The sequence below is a fragment of the Scardinius erythrophthalmus genome (assembly GCF_964197995.2).
Source record: "Scardinius erythrophthalmus genome assembly, chromosome: 14".
Classification (NCBI taxonomy): Eukaryota; Metazoa; Chordata; class Actinopteri; order Cypriniformes; family Leuciscidae; genus Scardinius; species Scardinius erythrophthalmus.
In genome coordinates, this window is record NC_138234.1 from 12,999,595 (window position 1) to 13,015,668 (window position 16,074).

Consider the following 16,074-nt stretch of genomic DNA (forward strand, 5'->3'; position numbering starts at 1 on the left):
TTGATGTAATTTCCTCTTGCTGCGTATGTTAGCATCTGTTCTGTAATAGGCATAGTTCTTTGAAAAACAGAGTTCTTAGGCCTATTTGAAGATTCAGCTTTGCTTTAGCACCTTTTAGCACACACAATAGAAACATTAATAAGGTCTTTTAAAAGGTATTCATACTTAGACTTTTAATAAAATTAGACTTAGACTTAAAGTTGTTCTGCTATCGATTTACTGATTGAGTTTGTTTTCAGTTGCAGGAATCAAAGACGGATAAATGTCCCTAAAAGACGATGACTGCTGTATCTACCGGAATTGATATTCATACGGGACAATACCTTACACCTTTTTGTATCGATCACTTTTATTCACTGCCAGGATGGTTTACTTCTGTCTGTTTTGTTTTTTGCTCTTACTGTTACATATTTTGATTGTTTTAAAGTTTTTTTTTTTTTTTTTTTTGCTCTATGTTAGTTTAATTTAGTGGTTCTCCGATAGCATAGCAGAAACCAGATTATTAATTCAAATGTTCTATTTTAAAGGTATAGCGGAGGATTTTTTTTTACTTCCGGGTGGAATGCCTATACTATTGGTCCTCCTAATTGTCAATCATTCTGGTGAATCAATCAAACTTTTCAAAAAAGTGGAGAGAGCGGGTCTTATCTAAAATTCGGAAAGATCCTCCACTATACCTTTAAGTTTATCACATCCAAATGTGTCAATATTTCATTATTAAATACTGATCCCATATACTGCTTGTTTTTGTAAAGAAAAGAAATCACATCTCTATAAAACTAGCGCACATTTACCATTACAGTTCCTGTCTCTTATAGTAATTTTTTTTTTTGAAGACAGCATTACACAGTATCCCCTTTTTATAAAATGCCTGGTATTTCATTCATGAATAAAGCATTGTGCATACTGCACTACTAGATCATCCAGTGTCATGACTGTCATTTACCAAGAATAAAAAAGGTATTAAAAGTGAAGTGTTAAAATCACATTCCAGTAGAAAAAGAATTATTACTCAAATCACGACTTATTGTTAGCTAAGTTCACATTATTTATGATAATTTATTTTACAAACTCACAGGATCCAGCCATTTTTGCCCAAAGTGCTTTATATTAAAATAAAAAAGAATAAAATATACAGTATCAAACATACATAGTATCAAATCTCATGAAACACCACATACACCACATTGAAATGACCTATTATAAGCAGTCAATGATAAATGGGCCTTGATCAGGTTTATTTGTGGGTTCAACTTTAAGGCTTGTCCGTGGGCTAAACGTTTGTCAATGAATAACAGTATCACAGAAATATAAAACTGAAGTTAAACATAACCAGCAAAGCAAAAAATATATAAAAAAAAAAAAAGAAAGAAAAAAAACTGTGACATTTAAATCCAATGAAGATAAGAGTTACAAATAGTAATGTTGTTATCCAAAAGGGTTCAAGAACAATGTAACATGCATGGCACAAACATTATGGTACAATGAACAGAGACAAACTCAAATATAAACAGGTGTGCTAATTAATTATAATAATAATTAAAAAAAAACAGTAACCAACATAAAGCAGGTAAATTAAACAAATGAAACAGGTTACTAAGGGAAACAAACAAAGTCCATGAAAACAAAAAAGTTATTTTAACACACACATTTTAAAACATAGCTTTTGAAATATCCAGGCAGATAATCAGCTGCTGATATATATAAGTCCAAGTGCATACATATATATATATATATATATATATATATATATATATATATACACACACACACACACTTGGAGTTTATTTATCCCTTCACAACCCTTTTTTTTTCTTCAGAACACACACAAGAATGGCTTGAGTGAACATAAACAGTTGAGAAAGACAACGCATGTCACATCAGTGTGCTGACTCTGTATGTTATGTCTTAAAAGTGACAGCAGCCTAATAAATTATACTACATTTGAGCATGTTTTAACAATGAACATAGGTGTGATTGGCAAAGGACAAAAAAGCAGAACGTTCAACGTTCAATGGACCAAATATATGAAGACTATAAAAATTAATAATAGCAACTTCAGTTTTAGTGCAAACTCAATTCAGTGCTGTTGTTTGATTTAGTTTTTCAATTTTTAGAACTTTATTGCTGGTAAAGTACTTCTTTGTTCCTTATTTTTTTAGAATACTGTCAAATATTTAGGCTACATTTAAATTTATTAAAACAAATATAAGATTAATTATTGCAGATTAGTTTCTGCTGTAGTGTTGAATTTGGTGTAGAGTTGAAATTTGACTGGTATTGACGCACTTACTCTGAGCAAAGTGAGTTTCAACGTATCCCCTGTAATTCCCTTTACTTGTCATTTTGTCTTAACTCAACGGTAGCCCCATTCTCAATTCCATTATGGGATTTCCCATTACCAGCAGTCACTGATGGTTCGTCAGTATAATTATTGAATGAGGCAGTTCCACCATTCTTCTGTAATAAAACACAGATTCATAGAAATTAACTAGATTAATGTCACAAAAAAAACAAAAAAATACAAGAGACCGGGAATACTTTTTTTCCTCATATTTGAGGAATGTACAAATGCTTTTTCTGTAGAAAATTTTTCACTTCATGAATCTTCACTCTGATAAACTGCAACACAATGACATCTACTGCACTACAAGCAATACATTACTGATACAACAGTATTAATACTGTATTAATAATATTAATGGTACTCTTGCTCTTTTTAATAAGCTGTACTTTTTATTTTCAATATAATTTAGTTTATGTGGGAGTCATTGATACTGGCTCAACTGTGAAGATCTGCATCCATGGAGAAAATAATAACGGATAAGAAAATTAAACTGTCCACATGTACATTTATGTTACACTCAGACCAGGTTAATTATAGTTAATTATTTCGTTACTTGAAATAAAATAAAATTCTCATTTAGTTTAACTTGATGCACTAAAATAACTAAAACTGAAATAAAAAATAATAAAAAAAACGTATAAATATAAAAAATAAAATAAAAACTATTTAAAATGACAAAAACCCCAACGAAATTACTAAAATTTTAACTAAAATGAAAGCAGAAAATATAAACAAATATATAAAATATAATACAAAATATTAACGAAAACTGTAATAGTATCTCAGTAGTACTAAAACCATTTTGTTAATGGAAATTATTATTACAAAAAACTACTTTATATTACTTTTAAAAACTTATTTTATTTCAACTAGTTGCTAAGGAAATACTTGTCATTTTCATTTAGTTTAACTTTATACTTTAACTATTGATATAACTAAAACTAAAACAAATAATAATAAAAAACTTTGTAGATCAGGGATGGGCAACTGGCGGCCCAAATGTCTTTTAATACTGGAGCACTCGGATGGCCAATTCTAAAACAGTAAGTAATGGAAAGATTGTGTTCAGTTTATGATATTAATACTAAATCAAATCAGGAGAGTTCGCAATTTCCAGACGATCGCCATATTAATTACAGCGTTGGATGTGCATGTTAAAATTAAAATAATAAAAAATCTTGAAAAACAAATCTTGAAAAAAAACATTTCAATTTGACAATAAAATTTGTGTTTTTCAGTCATGATGGTAAACGGATTCTATTTTTTACCAAGTTCAAGATGCCACCCATATGTTTGGTTTGATGGGAGAACGAAAATCTGTGTTAAAGATTTCAATGTAAATTGTCATTACGCCACTGCACTGCTCACAAACGAGAAGTATGAAAGAGACACTGGCGACGCCAGACTTGCACTTGTCTTAGATTTCAAAGGTAAAATGCATAGTCCACAAAACATTTATGCCAAATGCATGACAGAACAATTATGTTCTTATAAATGTATAAAAAATAATATTTTTATTAATGGTAATATGTGGATATTATGGATTATGGTAATAACATTTGAATAAGCACTTTTTAACCATTCCCTGAGGTTGAGTTGAGAATGTTCTCAAGACTTGTAATCAAAAATAGGACTTCTGTACATTAGTTTGTTGCAAAATTACAGACAATGCAATTGAGAAGTTTACATTTGCTTGTTGGGGTTGACTAATATTGCTTGTCTGAAAACAAAGTTTACAATTTGTATTAGCATAATTGGACAAGTTTTATATAAAATCTTTAAAAACTAATTACATTAATTACACATTGATTCCCCTCAATAAAAAGTAAATTGAGTGAGATTGTGTAAAAGATGTGGGTGTGGATTAGTAATTTGGCCGTCGTCACTGTCGAAGTTGCCCATCCCTGATATAGACATTAAAAAAACTACAAAAACACAACTTAAATTAAAATGAAATATATTAAAATAAAAACAAATTCAAACTATTAATACAAATAATACAATCTCAATTATATTCAAATAACACTGCATAACACCTTACTAATATAAAACTGTATTCATCCCACTGTTCTCGTATTGAAACATTGAGCACTGAGAATGTGGTGTAAATTCAGTTTTAATGCAGGCGGTCAGATTCAGTGCTCATATCTCACCTGATGGCCATTGTGCGGCATGCTGGATCCTGTTTGAACAATTAATCACATATTACTTTGGTTAATTATATAGAATAGAAACAGAACAAGAATAGAAATACACATTTTTACATATTATAAAGTTGTTGTTTTTTTCCATACAATAAACCTAATATTTCCATCTTGCTAAAACAGCTGTTTGTAATACTCACTTTTCTTTCTTCCTTTACGCTTCCAACCAATCAAACCAGCAGCTGCAGCCACCAACAGAACAACAGCAGCACTTATTCCTGCAGCAGCAGCAGCTGAAGACACACCTGAAACTGGATCATCTAAAGACGGACATCATCATTACTAGAGAGAATGATAATCCATCCAGTATTTAACAACGTATCTTTATAACTTTCCACATTGGGCATCAGTTGTATATTGATAAATAGTGTCCTCTGGTAATTTTTTATGACCACAAGCTAAAACAGCATTACTGTGAGCTCAACTGGAAACATCAGTGTTCACTGGGAAAAATGTCTAATTTGAAGCCTTCTTCATGTAAATAACGGTAGACTTGGAGGTGATAGAGACCTAATAGTATATTTGATTATTATTCAAAGCAGCACTTTTTCAAACAGGCCACAGTGAAAACAATAATACTGAGCTGTATTTCAAAAGTAGAGGGAAAAGACATTGAATAACTAAATTATACTCACCGATGATAGTTACTTCAGGAAATGTTCTGCTAATACTGAATTTGCTGCTGCTGATCAGTAGTTTATATTCTCCAGTGTCTGTGTTTCTGGTGTTTGTGATGGTCAGAGATCCAGTCCGTTTGTCCAGCTTCAGTCTGTCACTGAATCTCTCTTTACACTGAACATCTGTACAGATCTTGCTCTGATCTCCAGTGATTTCAGCAATGAGAGTGCCATTATAATACCACGTCATCAAATCATTTGGGTTTCTTACACCTGCAGGATCTAAAGTGACAGATTCTCCCTCCTTCACTGTCTTTCTCTTAATTTCATCTCGTTCACCAGCAGAAACACCTGAAACACAAACCAACAGATGCTGGAGGATCTTTTGCTGAAAAAAACTCAACACAAGATAACTGATCTATTGATCATAATACAACAAAGACATGAAAAATTACTTCATATGTTTTCTCGACTTTAAGTCTAAAAAGCAAAATTGTATGTTCATTCACAAAATTTTGTGCTCATAAAACACATACTTACTGTATTTCATAATTATGAAATAATGATGCATTTAAACAGATCACAAGAAAGATGATCAGGGATTAGATGAGAAATTGACATATTCACCAGAACAACAACTGATAACACTAATGGATCACCAACTGAAAAAATACTGTTTTAAAACCATTCTGTTCTTTTTAACGATACAGGTAAAGAGAAAATAAACACAATTATGTGATTTAAACATACTGTATATAACCTGCTTTTAAACATTAATTAAATGACTCACCATGGACAGAAACATTGAAGGAGTCTTCAGTGATGCCGCCACTGTTGATGATCTGTAGATTATAAACTCCAGAGTGTGTGTTTGTGGTGTTTGTGATGGTCAGAGATCCAGTCTGATGATCCAGCTCCAGTCTGTCTCTGAATCTCTCAGTGCCTTCATTACACTGAACATCTGTACAGATATTACTCTGATCTTCATTGATTTCAGCTATTCGAGTGTCATTAAAATACCATTTAATCTTTTCTTGTATGGATTTTCTAACATTACTGTTTAGAGTGACTGAATCTCCCTCCATCAAAAGCACTCCATCTGAAACACTGGAAACACCTGGAGAAGAAATTAAGAGTTATTTATAATCAATTTATAATCAATCTGGGATAATGGGACAAAGATATACAGCAACAAAGCACTGTGAACATATATGTGTGTGCTTTAGACACCAATCATGTAGCAGTCTCTCTCATAAATGAACCAATAGGAGGCAGGATTTGGAGTCAATTTCAGGATTTGGAGTCACAGGGAGTTTTCAGGCTTGATTGTTTGCTTTGTCCATAACAGGGACTTAAATTGTTACAAATGTTTCAGTTTCTTCCTGGTTTGGTTAGCTTTTACAAGGCAACTTTTCAAAGCGTACATCATAGCATTATCCAAACTGGATTGCGATTAATAATGTTCAACTACTGCTTTTATGCAACACATTTCCCATGATGAATTATAATATAGCTTGGTTCGTTGGTCTGTTGGGTCAGACTGCTTTCTCACCACAACTGAAACTCGTTTTCGTTCAAGCAATCTCAGACTGAACGCCACTGCTGCGAACGCAAGGAGACAACGTGACCGGTTCTGAAACAAATGCTCCAAATCAGCCAGGTGTAAAAACCTTCTAAGATTTCGATACAACACCGGACACTGATTCATGTCAATACTACTATAGTACTGATATAGTACTTGTATTTTAATTTACACACACAGCAGCTGAATGTTTTTCCCCCCAAAGGAATATATGGAATTAAAGGGATAGTTTACCCAAAAATGAAAATTAGCCCATGATTTACTCACCCTCAGGTCATCATGACATACTTCTTTCAGACGAATACAATCAGAGTTATATAAAAAAAAATGCCATGGCTCTTCCAAGCTTTATAATGCAGTGAATGGCCATTTTGGACTAATTTTAATTTTGGGTGAAGTATCCTATGTCCTGTATCCTGGACTGTGTAAGGCTCGTCTGGAGCAGTTGTTTTGGAACCTGGTGCGTTTTCGTCCTTAGTTAGGCAAGTATAAAGTTTAAACATGGAAATTGAGCTCGGATGCACAATAAAACAAACAGCCCGGGATCACTTGTATGAGGAGTGTTCATGAGAATGCAATCTGACCCAATAGACCAAGCTGCATCATAATTCATAATGGGAAATTATTCATTAGAAATTATTTACTATAATTTATTAATATTAATTATTATAAGTTATTATAATTATATATTCTAATGGATCCAATTTTTTACATGATCCATGTTTTAGGGAGGTTTATCTTGTAATAATGGTAATAGGTAATAGGGTGACCTGCCAGTGGATTGTGCTGCCAGGCAGAAACTGACTGAACCCCTACAGACATAGTATTAATCTCATTAACTGTCATAGTTTTCACTCTGAGTTTCATTGTAAACATTAGAAATGCTTTGGCAATACACTGTGATTGTATTGCCTGTCATGTCACTAAAGAACAGATCTGATTTTATTGTTTTTAACACAATCATGTTGCAGCATTTTACTTGGCACTATATATTTTAAAATCTTTACTTTTGGTATTTTGTTGATGTAGCAGCATCACCCAGAAAAAAAAATCATAACAATTTAAGTCCCTGGAACAAAGCAAATGACCTAGAGGCCTGAAAACACCCCATTCTCTTACTTTTATTTTCAAGGTTCAAGGTTCAATTTCTCTATTAATTTTGCATAGTGGCAAAAGTAATAAAAATAAAAAATGCTGTGATTTTTCCACTGTGCCATGATAAAAGTATTAGTAATAATAATAAAAGTAAAACGGAAATTAAAATAAAACGTTGAAACACTTTAATGGGAAACAATAGCCTAGATTAACAGACACCCTGTACTATATTTATTGTAAATAAATAGCATAGTAGGCCTACTGAAATCGTTATAAACCATTTTACAAAACTACCACAGGTTAGCATAAGTTATCTATACACTCAGACGGTGTATCCAAAAATAGGAACGCCTGTTCCTGTTTCCTAGTCCACATAAAAGTCAGAGACAACGGATTACGCAACGCGATTAGATTAGCAAACAACCTCAGTGTACTAACAAAACAAAGAACATGTACAATAATACCATATAGATATTTACAAACAGCTTTAAATGCGTGTGTGGGTGTATGAGCGTTTCCGCAAAGTCTTATAGTCCAGCGTGTATATACAAAGTAGGATCAGCCTCACCGGTGACATTGTCAAGTCCGTGAGCATGGTGTCATATATTTTTTTCATGTATGGGATGGGAAGCATTTCAGAGTATGTTGCCTTGAAAGAAATCAAGCATCACTGGCAAAGGCTCAAAAGAGACAAAGATCTTTTAAAAACAGATTGTGTTTTTTGACTGGAGAACATCTGGCAATGGGATGTCATGACTTCTTTTCTGTTTGTTGAGAAAAAGCCACACTACATCAGTGATCACATCTTCTTTTCATCAGTTAGGGTACAACTGAACAAACTGTTCAGAAGAATAAGAACATGAAATATGATAGAGATATGTACACGGAAGAGCAAGTGGCGCTGTTATTTGTAGTTCATTGTACTGTGCACAAAAAGGAGTACCTTCTCACAACACAGCGACACTTCAAAGTTAACTTAATGAATTACTAACGCAATGATAGCAGTAGCACCAAAACCTACTTTGCAAGATTAAGCACTGTTTTATATGGATCAAAAGATAGTCCAACCACAGCTAGTTATATTTAGGCTGTAAAATATGTATTTCTTCTAATTAAATAGGTTACACTGATTCATAAATATATTTGACATAGTAATTTGCTTTCTAAACAATGTCTTACAGCAGAGATAAAGTGCTTCTACCATTTACAGTGTATGATTAGGTATAATTTTAATCACATCTTCATTCCATACTCCACCATTTGAATTATTGGCATCGTGGCGGCCATCTTTTCAGGTCCTATAGGTGGGACAGAATCTGGCTCTTCACAGAAATGATTTACACTGGGTAAATTCTATACAGGTTTTGTGCATTTCTTAATGAGTTTATGCTTATATAAAACCCTTAAAGTGATGAAAAAGAAGAATGCAAAGGAAGTATCTTAGACAGATTGGTTTGTAGCAGATAATCCGAATGTTGGCATGGACACACGGATAGCAGAGGTGACTGTACTACATGAAAAGGTGATTGTTTGTAGTATGAACTATAATTAAGTAATAATTTAAATTATTTCAGGAGATATTCTATTCAGTCTTTTTATTATACATTATTTTCATAAGGTGCGGGATTACATTGAAAAGGCACAGGGGAAGCAAAAGGTGGAGTACGAGTCCTGGAAAAGAAAAAATGTGAAATCATTTCACATCCACGAAGGAGAGGAGGTATTTAAAGCAAACAAAAGAAAAGAGGGACGCAAAGGTGGACGTTTAGAGGGGAACTGGACAGGCCCTTTTGTAGTCGAAGACATTACCGGAAAAGGGGTTGCTACACTTGCAGACAAATCAGGCAACATTCTCCGCCAGAAAACCAATGTGTCCTAACTCAAACCATTCCTGAGGCGTGACATTAACCTGGATGGTGAGAAAGGCAGTACTTTACAGTAGATGGTCCACTTTTTGAAGTAGATGTTTATGGCAAATTTTAAATATTACATACAACCTTTTTCAGTGAATATTCATGATGACCATGATTATTACTGCCTGAAGACAGACATGCCAGGAGTGCATCACACACAGGTAGCCTATGCTTGATTTGATTTTTATATTAGAGTTAAATTTGTGCATTTCTTATTTATATGTAAAAATGTACAATAAGTAACTTTGGGCAATAAGATTTGTGACTGATCCAAACGTGTTTACAGAAATTGTTCAGTTTTCAGTGAATCGCTTTCACACATCTTGGAGCTAGAAGTCAAATAAATGGAAGTCTGTTAAATATTATATAATACTGTATATGCAAGACAATTAAAAAGCATTATTTTTTCTAGGACAATGTATATGAGAATTTTGAGTGAGGAAACCGACAGAAAGCGGCCACGTTCAGTTTTCGAGATGCCAGGCCACAGTTGAAAATTTCGAGACAAAGAAGAAAAGTTTCCCATGGCTGAATGACGACGTTAAAATTTCAATTTGATCAAATGTTTGAGACATATTTGTTATATCTGTAGTTAGTCCCGGTTTTCAGAAAACGTCCAAACAAAAAGCTGCAAAAGGCAGGCCATGCTGGTTGACCACAATAAACATTAAATAGCCTACTAGAAGATTTTTATATTTTAAAAATAATATTGCTATAACTACATACACATACTGCATTCACATATTGTGTTGTAAATCAATTCATTTATTGACTACAAACTACCAAAAATCACAGTTTTTCTGTGGCGCCGAAGCACTGAACTAGCATCTTGAACTTCCGTCGCAACTCTGGCTCTGGCCTAACTACAACACCCAGGCATTAGGCCCTACTTATAAGGCCTAACCGTACCTATAACGCGTATCTCAGATTTTTATACTAGTGGCCACTGTACACTTAATGTGCAGCTGGCTCAGTGCAAAATAAATATTTGCATTAAGTTGAAGGGGGAAATTAAAGAAGAAGAAAAAACTGATATCGTCCCCATGGCTGTTTATTGTCTGCAAGGATCAATATGATCTCCGTAATTTGCACATTAATTTCTTACCACATTGAGTCTCAGCTCGCTTAAGACAACAGATATTAAACTGCGTTATAGCAGAGACCGCAGTCTGGACGAATGAATATTTATTCAAAAGCGATCTTTGTCTAACAAATGCTGTTGTTGTGCTAATGGCTATGGCCAACAGTTTTTAACAGTTTTAGCAGATTTCAGGCTAAATGCTGTGCTTTCTGTCCTTTCCACCCTCAGTAACGTGTCTAAAACTAAAACAGATCTTCACTCATCCTCACATAAAACAGCATCAGTTATGAAATAACAAATGGACTTCTTCTGTCAAGTGTAACACAAAAATAACAGACCGGAAATGATAAATGCATGTCTTACCGAGTAGGACAAAATAAAAAAAGCGCATCTTCCACGAGACTTCAGAATTTATGTTTTGTTCCCAATGCCAGAGTGCGAAAACGAAAGTAAACTCATTCATTTCTAGATGGTCCGGTCGTTGTACGTCCAACACTCCCCCTGACGCAAGTAGAGTATTACGTAACGAGGGGAGGGGACCGGGTCCGTGTACGTTTTGATAGTTTGTTTTTTCGTTTGAAGCACAAAACAAAATAACGAGAAACCACTTGTTTTTCGTTTGTCGTTTCAAACCAAAAACAAAGAAACGGTAAAAAAAAGAGCCGTTCTCCCGTTTTTGGTTCTGAATCCAAAAACGAAAAATGACAAGACCAAAATCAAATAACGGTCCGATTTTGGTTTTTTGAAATTCCTTTTTCCATTTTTCCGTTTGAAGATCTACATTAAAACATAGACAGGTTGGCCACGTGACCCGGAAGTAATAGTAAATATGTTATGGTAACGTTAGAAGAAAAATCAATTAATAAATAGGCTTATATAAACCTGGACCGGAATAAATATGTTAGCAGCTGTAGTTTATTACAGCTATTTAATATCGTGCCTATCCAGACATTACCAGTCACGTTTAATGAGCGCATTGTTTGGCTCAAAACAGTTGGTAATATAGATTAACCTAAGAACTTATTGTGTGTGCAGAGTTGTTACTGTTAGCGCTATATTATATAATTAAATTTATATTTAATGTGGTTTCCACCGTAATGGATAACTGTTCCCCCTTTCTACCAGCAGGTGGCAGTGGTTAAATGACTGACTGTGGTGTCTTTGGCAACTGTTTTAAATCAAGATTACTGATACAGATGTATTTATATTGCTGTTCATTTTATTTTGTTTTTGATTTTATTTGCCTAGTTATCATCATCATCATCATCATCATCATCATCATCATCATCATCATCATTCACCCAGCCCAGAGTTAAACCTGCTTCTGTTTTAACCTGATTATAACACTGCTATCAGCTTCTTCACTCAGACAACAAACTCACATCAGACATGTCCTAATCCTAATGTAGGCCATCTGGCCAAAAGAATGATTTACCAGTGTGCTATATACTGTGTGAATCTTTCTTCTCTATACACATTCCAGTTTGTATAACATACAAAACTCAGACTGTGTCATACAAGTGAAGAGAATCCATACAAGTGTTAAAACTTTATATAGCACATCCATGCTTTCAAAGGCATTGCATGTACAATCAATGGCTGCAGAACTTTTGTTAAGCCCTAAGGTAAGAACATTTCACAAGGTCCTCAAAAGAAAACCCCAAAACATAATTACATTAATAAAAACAGGCTGTTAATGCTGATTACATCAGCAATAACTGCAACAAAATGTTTCCAGTAACTTTTAAACAGTTCTGCTTATTGTACACAGCTTCAACTCTTGGATGTTGGTGGGTTTCCTCACATGAGCTGCTTGCTTCCTCATCTTTCCACAACATTTCAATCATTTTAAGGTCATAACTTTTGACTCTGCCTTTCCAAAACATTCACTTTATTCTTCTTTAAGGTAGGTGGGTATATTTTGTCACAATATAATATAATAGTAAAAAGTATAAATTGAGTTTGTAACTCCCTTCTGGTACATAGCAGACATTATTAGGCTAATATAGAAGCAATTATAAAAATGGTAAACAGAAATAAACTATAATCAGTCGTGCTGAGGATGAACTATAGTTTAAGAGTCTGATAGCTTGGGGGGGAAAGTTGCTCTGCAGTCTGGTGGTGCGGCAGCAGAAACTTCTATATCTCTTCCCAGAAGGCAGCAGGATGAACAGGCTGTGGCTGGGTGGGTACTGTCCTTTAGTATCCTTTTGGCTCTGCGTAGGCTCCTCACCTCAACGACATCACTGATGCTCCGGGGATGGGTAGCCTACCAGTGATCTTCTGAGCAGTTTTTATGTCCCGCTGCAGAGCCCTCCGGTCCTGGGCCGTGCACATCCCATGGCAGTTTGTGATGTTTCCAGTCAGGTGATCACCACCATTTGCTGATGTAACTTGTCACACTGATGATGTAGGCTATAATCCTCAAGGCTCTCCTTGGTGACCTCATCTGTCCGTATACTTTGAATGTCCTTACTTATGATCAGACTTGCAGCACTGTCTTTATATTTCAATGTTAACATAAAAATGTTTTAGAATGGCATAAAATTAAGAAATGAGAATGTGTCTGTACACCTAGCCTGTGTGTCTTAATCAGCATAAGCATTCAACTTTTGTTTGCTTTCAGTCCCTCTGACTGCAGCTCAATATATCATTTGGACAGATATCACAATAGATGATGGAGAAGTGAACTGTGCATCACTACGCTGACATGAACTTTATCTGAAAAATGTATGTAAAAGTAGAATTCCATAAATTATATTCCATAAATATTATCAAAACTTTAGGTGTTCTCATAGTGTGGTCTTGTATCAAATAATGATGGCAGTTGTTAAGTATATGCTATTCTGCTTATCATTACCAATATGCATAGTAATTGCTGACAACAACTAGCCTTTATAATCAATCTGGAATGTAAACAAAACATTTCAAGGTACACATTTCAAAGAAGACAGACTATTATACTTGAATGAATATGAGGTGCTAGAAAAACAAAATTCATCAGGCGGGATCCAATGATAGACCCACCATGGGCCCAGACTTTTCTGTAGCTTTTCCATAGAGAGCTTTTCAAAGCAGTATAATAGCCTACCGCTGTCATGCAATCTCTATGCGCAATCTATGCTTCGGAGAAGTGCGGTCGCGCCCATGGTCGCACCATCTACGCTTAAAAATATATTGCGCGTCTATGTCATCTTAAGCGCGAATGCATGTTTAAAATACCTAAATGTAAAGAATGATTTTCATGACAACTAAATATTTTTTTTGTGCAAAACAACACTATTTAATTATTATTTACCGCATATATTTTGTTTTGACAATATAGTCGATGTCCTACATTATCAGATACGGTCAGGAATTTACTCAATTTAAAAATTGAAATTATGATTTCATCTTTGTGGGGGTCTCTTTAAAATAAATAAATAAATAAATAAATAAACAAATAAATAAATAAATAAATAAATAAAGTAGCCTATGAGCAGGGGCGGTGTTAATAATGTAAATTAATGTAATTTAAATAGCAATTTTTTTTTTTACTATTTAAAGTAAAAAATACCGACAAGTTTAAACTAATTTTTTGTTTTTGTTTTTTGAAAAATTTCAAGCTTCAAAAAGTAAAGATTTAAAATATACTTTTAATAGTGGTAATAAAATCAGAAGATGCACAAAAAGGTCTGGAATGACATGAGTGAGTATGATTATGCTCAGAATCAATAGGGTGAACTATCCCAAGAATCAAACATAAAAAATACTTTTCAAATGATTTAGATCATTTATTAAACAAACCCCTGGTTTCACAGACTAGGCTTAAGCCCAGTCTCAGACTAAAATGCATGTTTGAGCTGTTTTAACTGAGAGCAACTTGCATTCTAAATCTTTTAAAATTAGTCATTGAGTAATTTTTTTGTCTCAAGATGCAAACCTGTAATGTTCTTTTTTTTTTTTCAACGGCATATTTATGAAAGCTACTTAATGTTCTATAACTAAGGCCTAGCCCTGTTAAATTCTAGCCTAGTCTCAGCCTCAGACGTCACGCCCAGGGAACGTTGGCTAAACGTCTGATGCATATGGTACACTTAAGGCGAGACACTACAGGTGAATAGGGTAAAAATTTTAACTAGCAGATATCATCATGAAACTTTTCCAGTTGATTACCAACATTAAGATGAGAAAAAAATGTATTACAAGTTTTCTGTAATTTGATGTTTAAATATGCAAATTAGGCAATATCTAATCAAATATGCACTAATTTGCATATATTTTAAAAAACGAAATCTGAGTATTGGATAAAGCCAGGTTAAAAATTATTTTTTCATTGTGTTCACATATTAGATGGGAAAAAAATTACAGAGGGATTTATGGATATCTACTTTTGTTATCCTGTAAATCAGAAAATACTGTCAATAGCCTTAAAAAAATGATTTTCGCCATGTTTTTTGGAATAAAATGTTATATAAATCAGGCTAGGAATAATTTATTTACAAATCCCTCAGTAAATGTCTTCATAATATAACTAGGTACAAGACTGGAAGGTTTGATGTATATAGGTGCTACTGAAGTGGAGATTTCGAACTTAGAGTATGAGAGAAAAGTCATTTTGAGAAAACGGGCTTTAAAGATTTTTCATCAGCCAATGAGATTGCGCATTCAGCCCTTTTACTTTCGCGATTGGTTGCTGATAAAAAGGAAATGACCATATTTGGATCCGACAGGATTGTACACAAGAGAGAGAGCTTCCTAACGGTGCTTCTGATGAAAGGGTGCCGGCAGAGATCGCGGAGCAGCATGTTGATTAAGAACGCAAACTTTTGTTGAATTTATGAGAAATCTACAGACGCAAACAGGCAAAGTGTAATAAAATAAAGACCTAAATGTGTATTTCGGACTTTTTTTCAACACAAGTCTGAAAGAACACATGTTATTGAAGACAAATATCCAAAAATCTCAAAATTGACCAGTAAAAAAAAAACGATGTTTTTGCCTGCCGTGTCTCGCCTTAACTGGAAACACTTCAGGAATGTCGAAGTCGTCATCTGATTGGTTGAATTTTATCGGATTTCCTGGGGGGCGCGAGTGTCGCGTTTATTTTCGGTCAGCCGGGAAACAAAGCGCAGACGTGTGATTGCGGAAGAAAAACTGTTGTGTTTACATGAGTGACAATGAGCATTTATCAAGATCAACTAAACGTAGGATTCTCAAAAGTATACGTGCACAAATAGATCAATGACTTACTGC

The 16,074-nt window shown here is 34.1% G+C and overlaps 1 protein-coding gene across 1 annotated transcript; it reads right to left on the reverse strand.

Annotated features, from left to right (window-relative positions):
* Nucleotides 1–1,817: 1,817 nt before the first annotated feature.
* Nucleotides 1,818–11,324, reverse strand: LOC308701682 (uncharacterized protein). Its single transcript, XM_081384069.1, has 6 exons — nt 11,203–11,324; nt 5,959–6,285; nt 5,187–5,519; nt 4,692–4,811; nt 4,501–4,529; nt 1,818–2,460 (listed from the first exon to the last, which is right to left on the reverse strand). The coding sequence occupies exons 1-6, from the start codon at nt 11,300–11,302 to the stop codon at nt 2,335–2,337; spliced, it is 1,035 nt and encodes a 344-aa protein (XP_081240195.1). The 5' UTR covers nt 11,303–11,324; the 3' UTR covers nt 1,818–2,334.
* Between the last annotated feature and the right edge of the window lie 4,750 nt (nt 11,325–16,074).

Excerpts from the sequence above, each read along its gene's own strand:
- LOC308701682 (XM_081384069.1), bottom strand. The coding sequence starts at position 11,302 with ATGAATGAGTTTACTTTCGTTTTCGCACTCTGGCATTGGGAACAAAAC. Across the intron at positions 5,520-5,958 it reads CTTCAATGTTTCTGTCCATG|GTGTTTCTGCTGGTGAACGA; the intron begins GTGAGTCATTTA and ends TTTGTGTTTCAG. Across the intron at positions 4,530-4,691 it reads GCGTAAAGGAAGAAAGAAAA|GATCCAGCATGCCGCACAAT; the intron begins GTGAGTATTACA and ends TTGTTCAAACAG.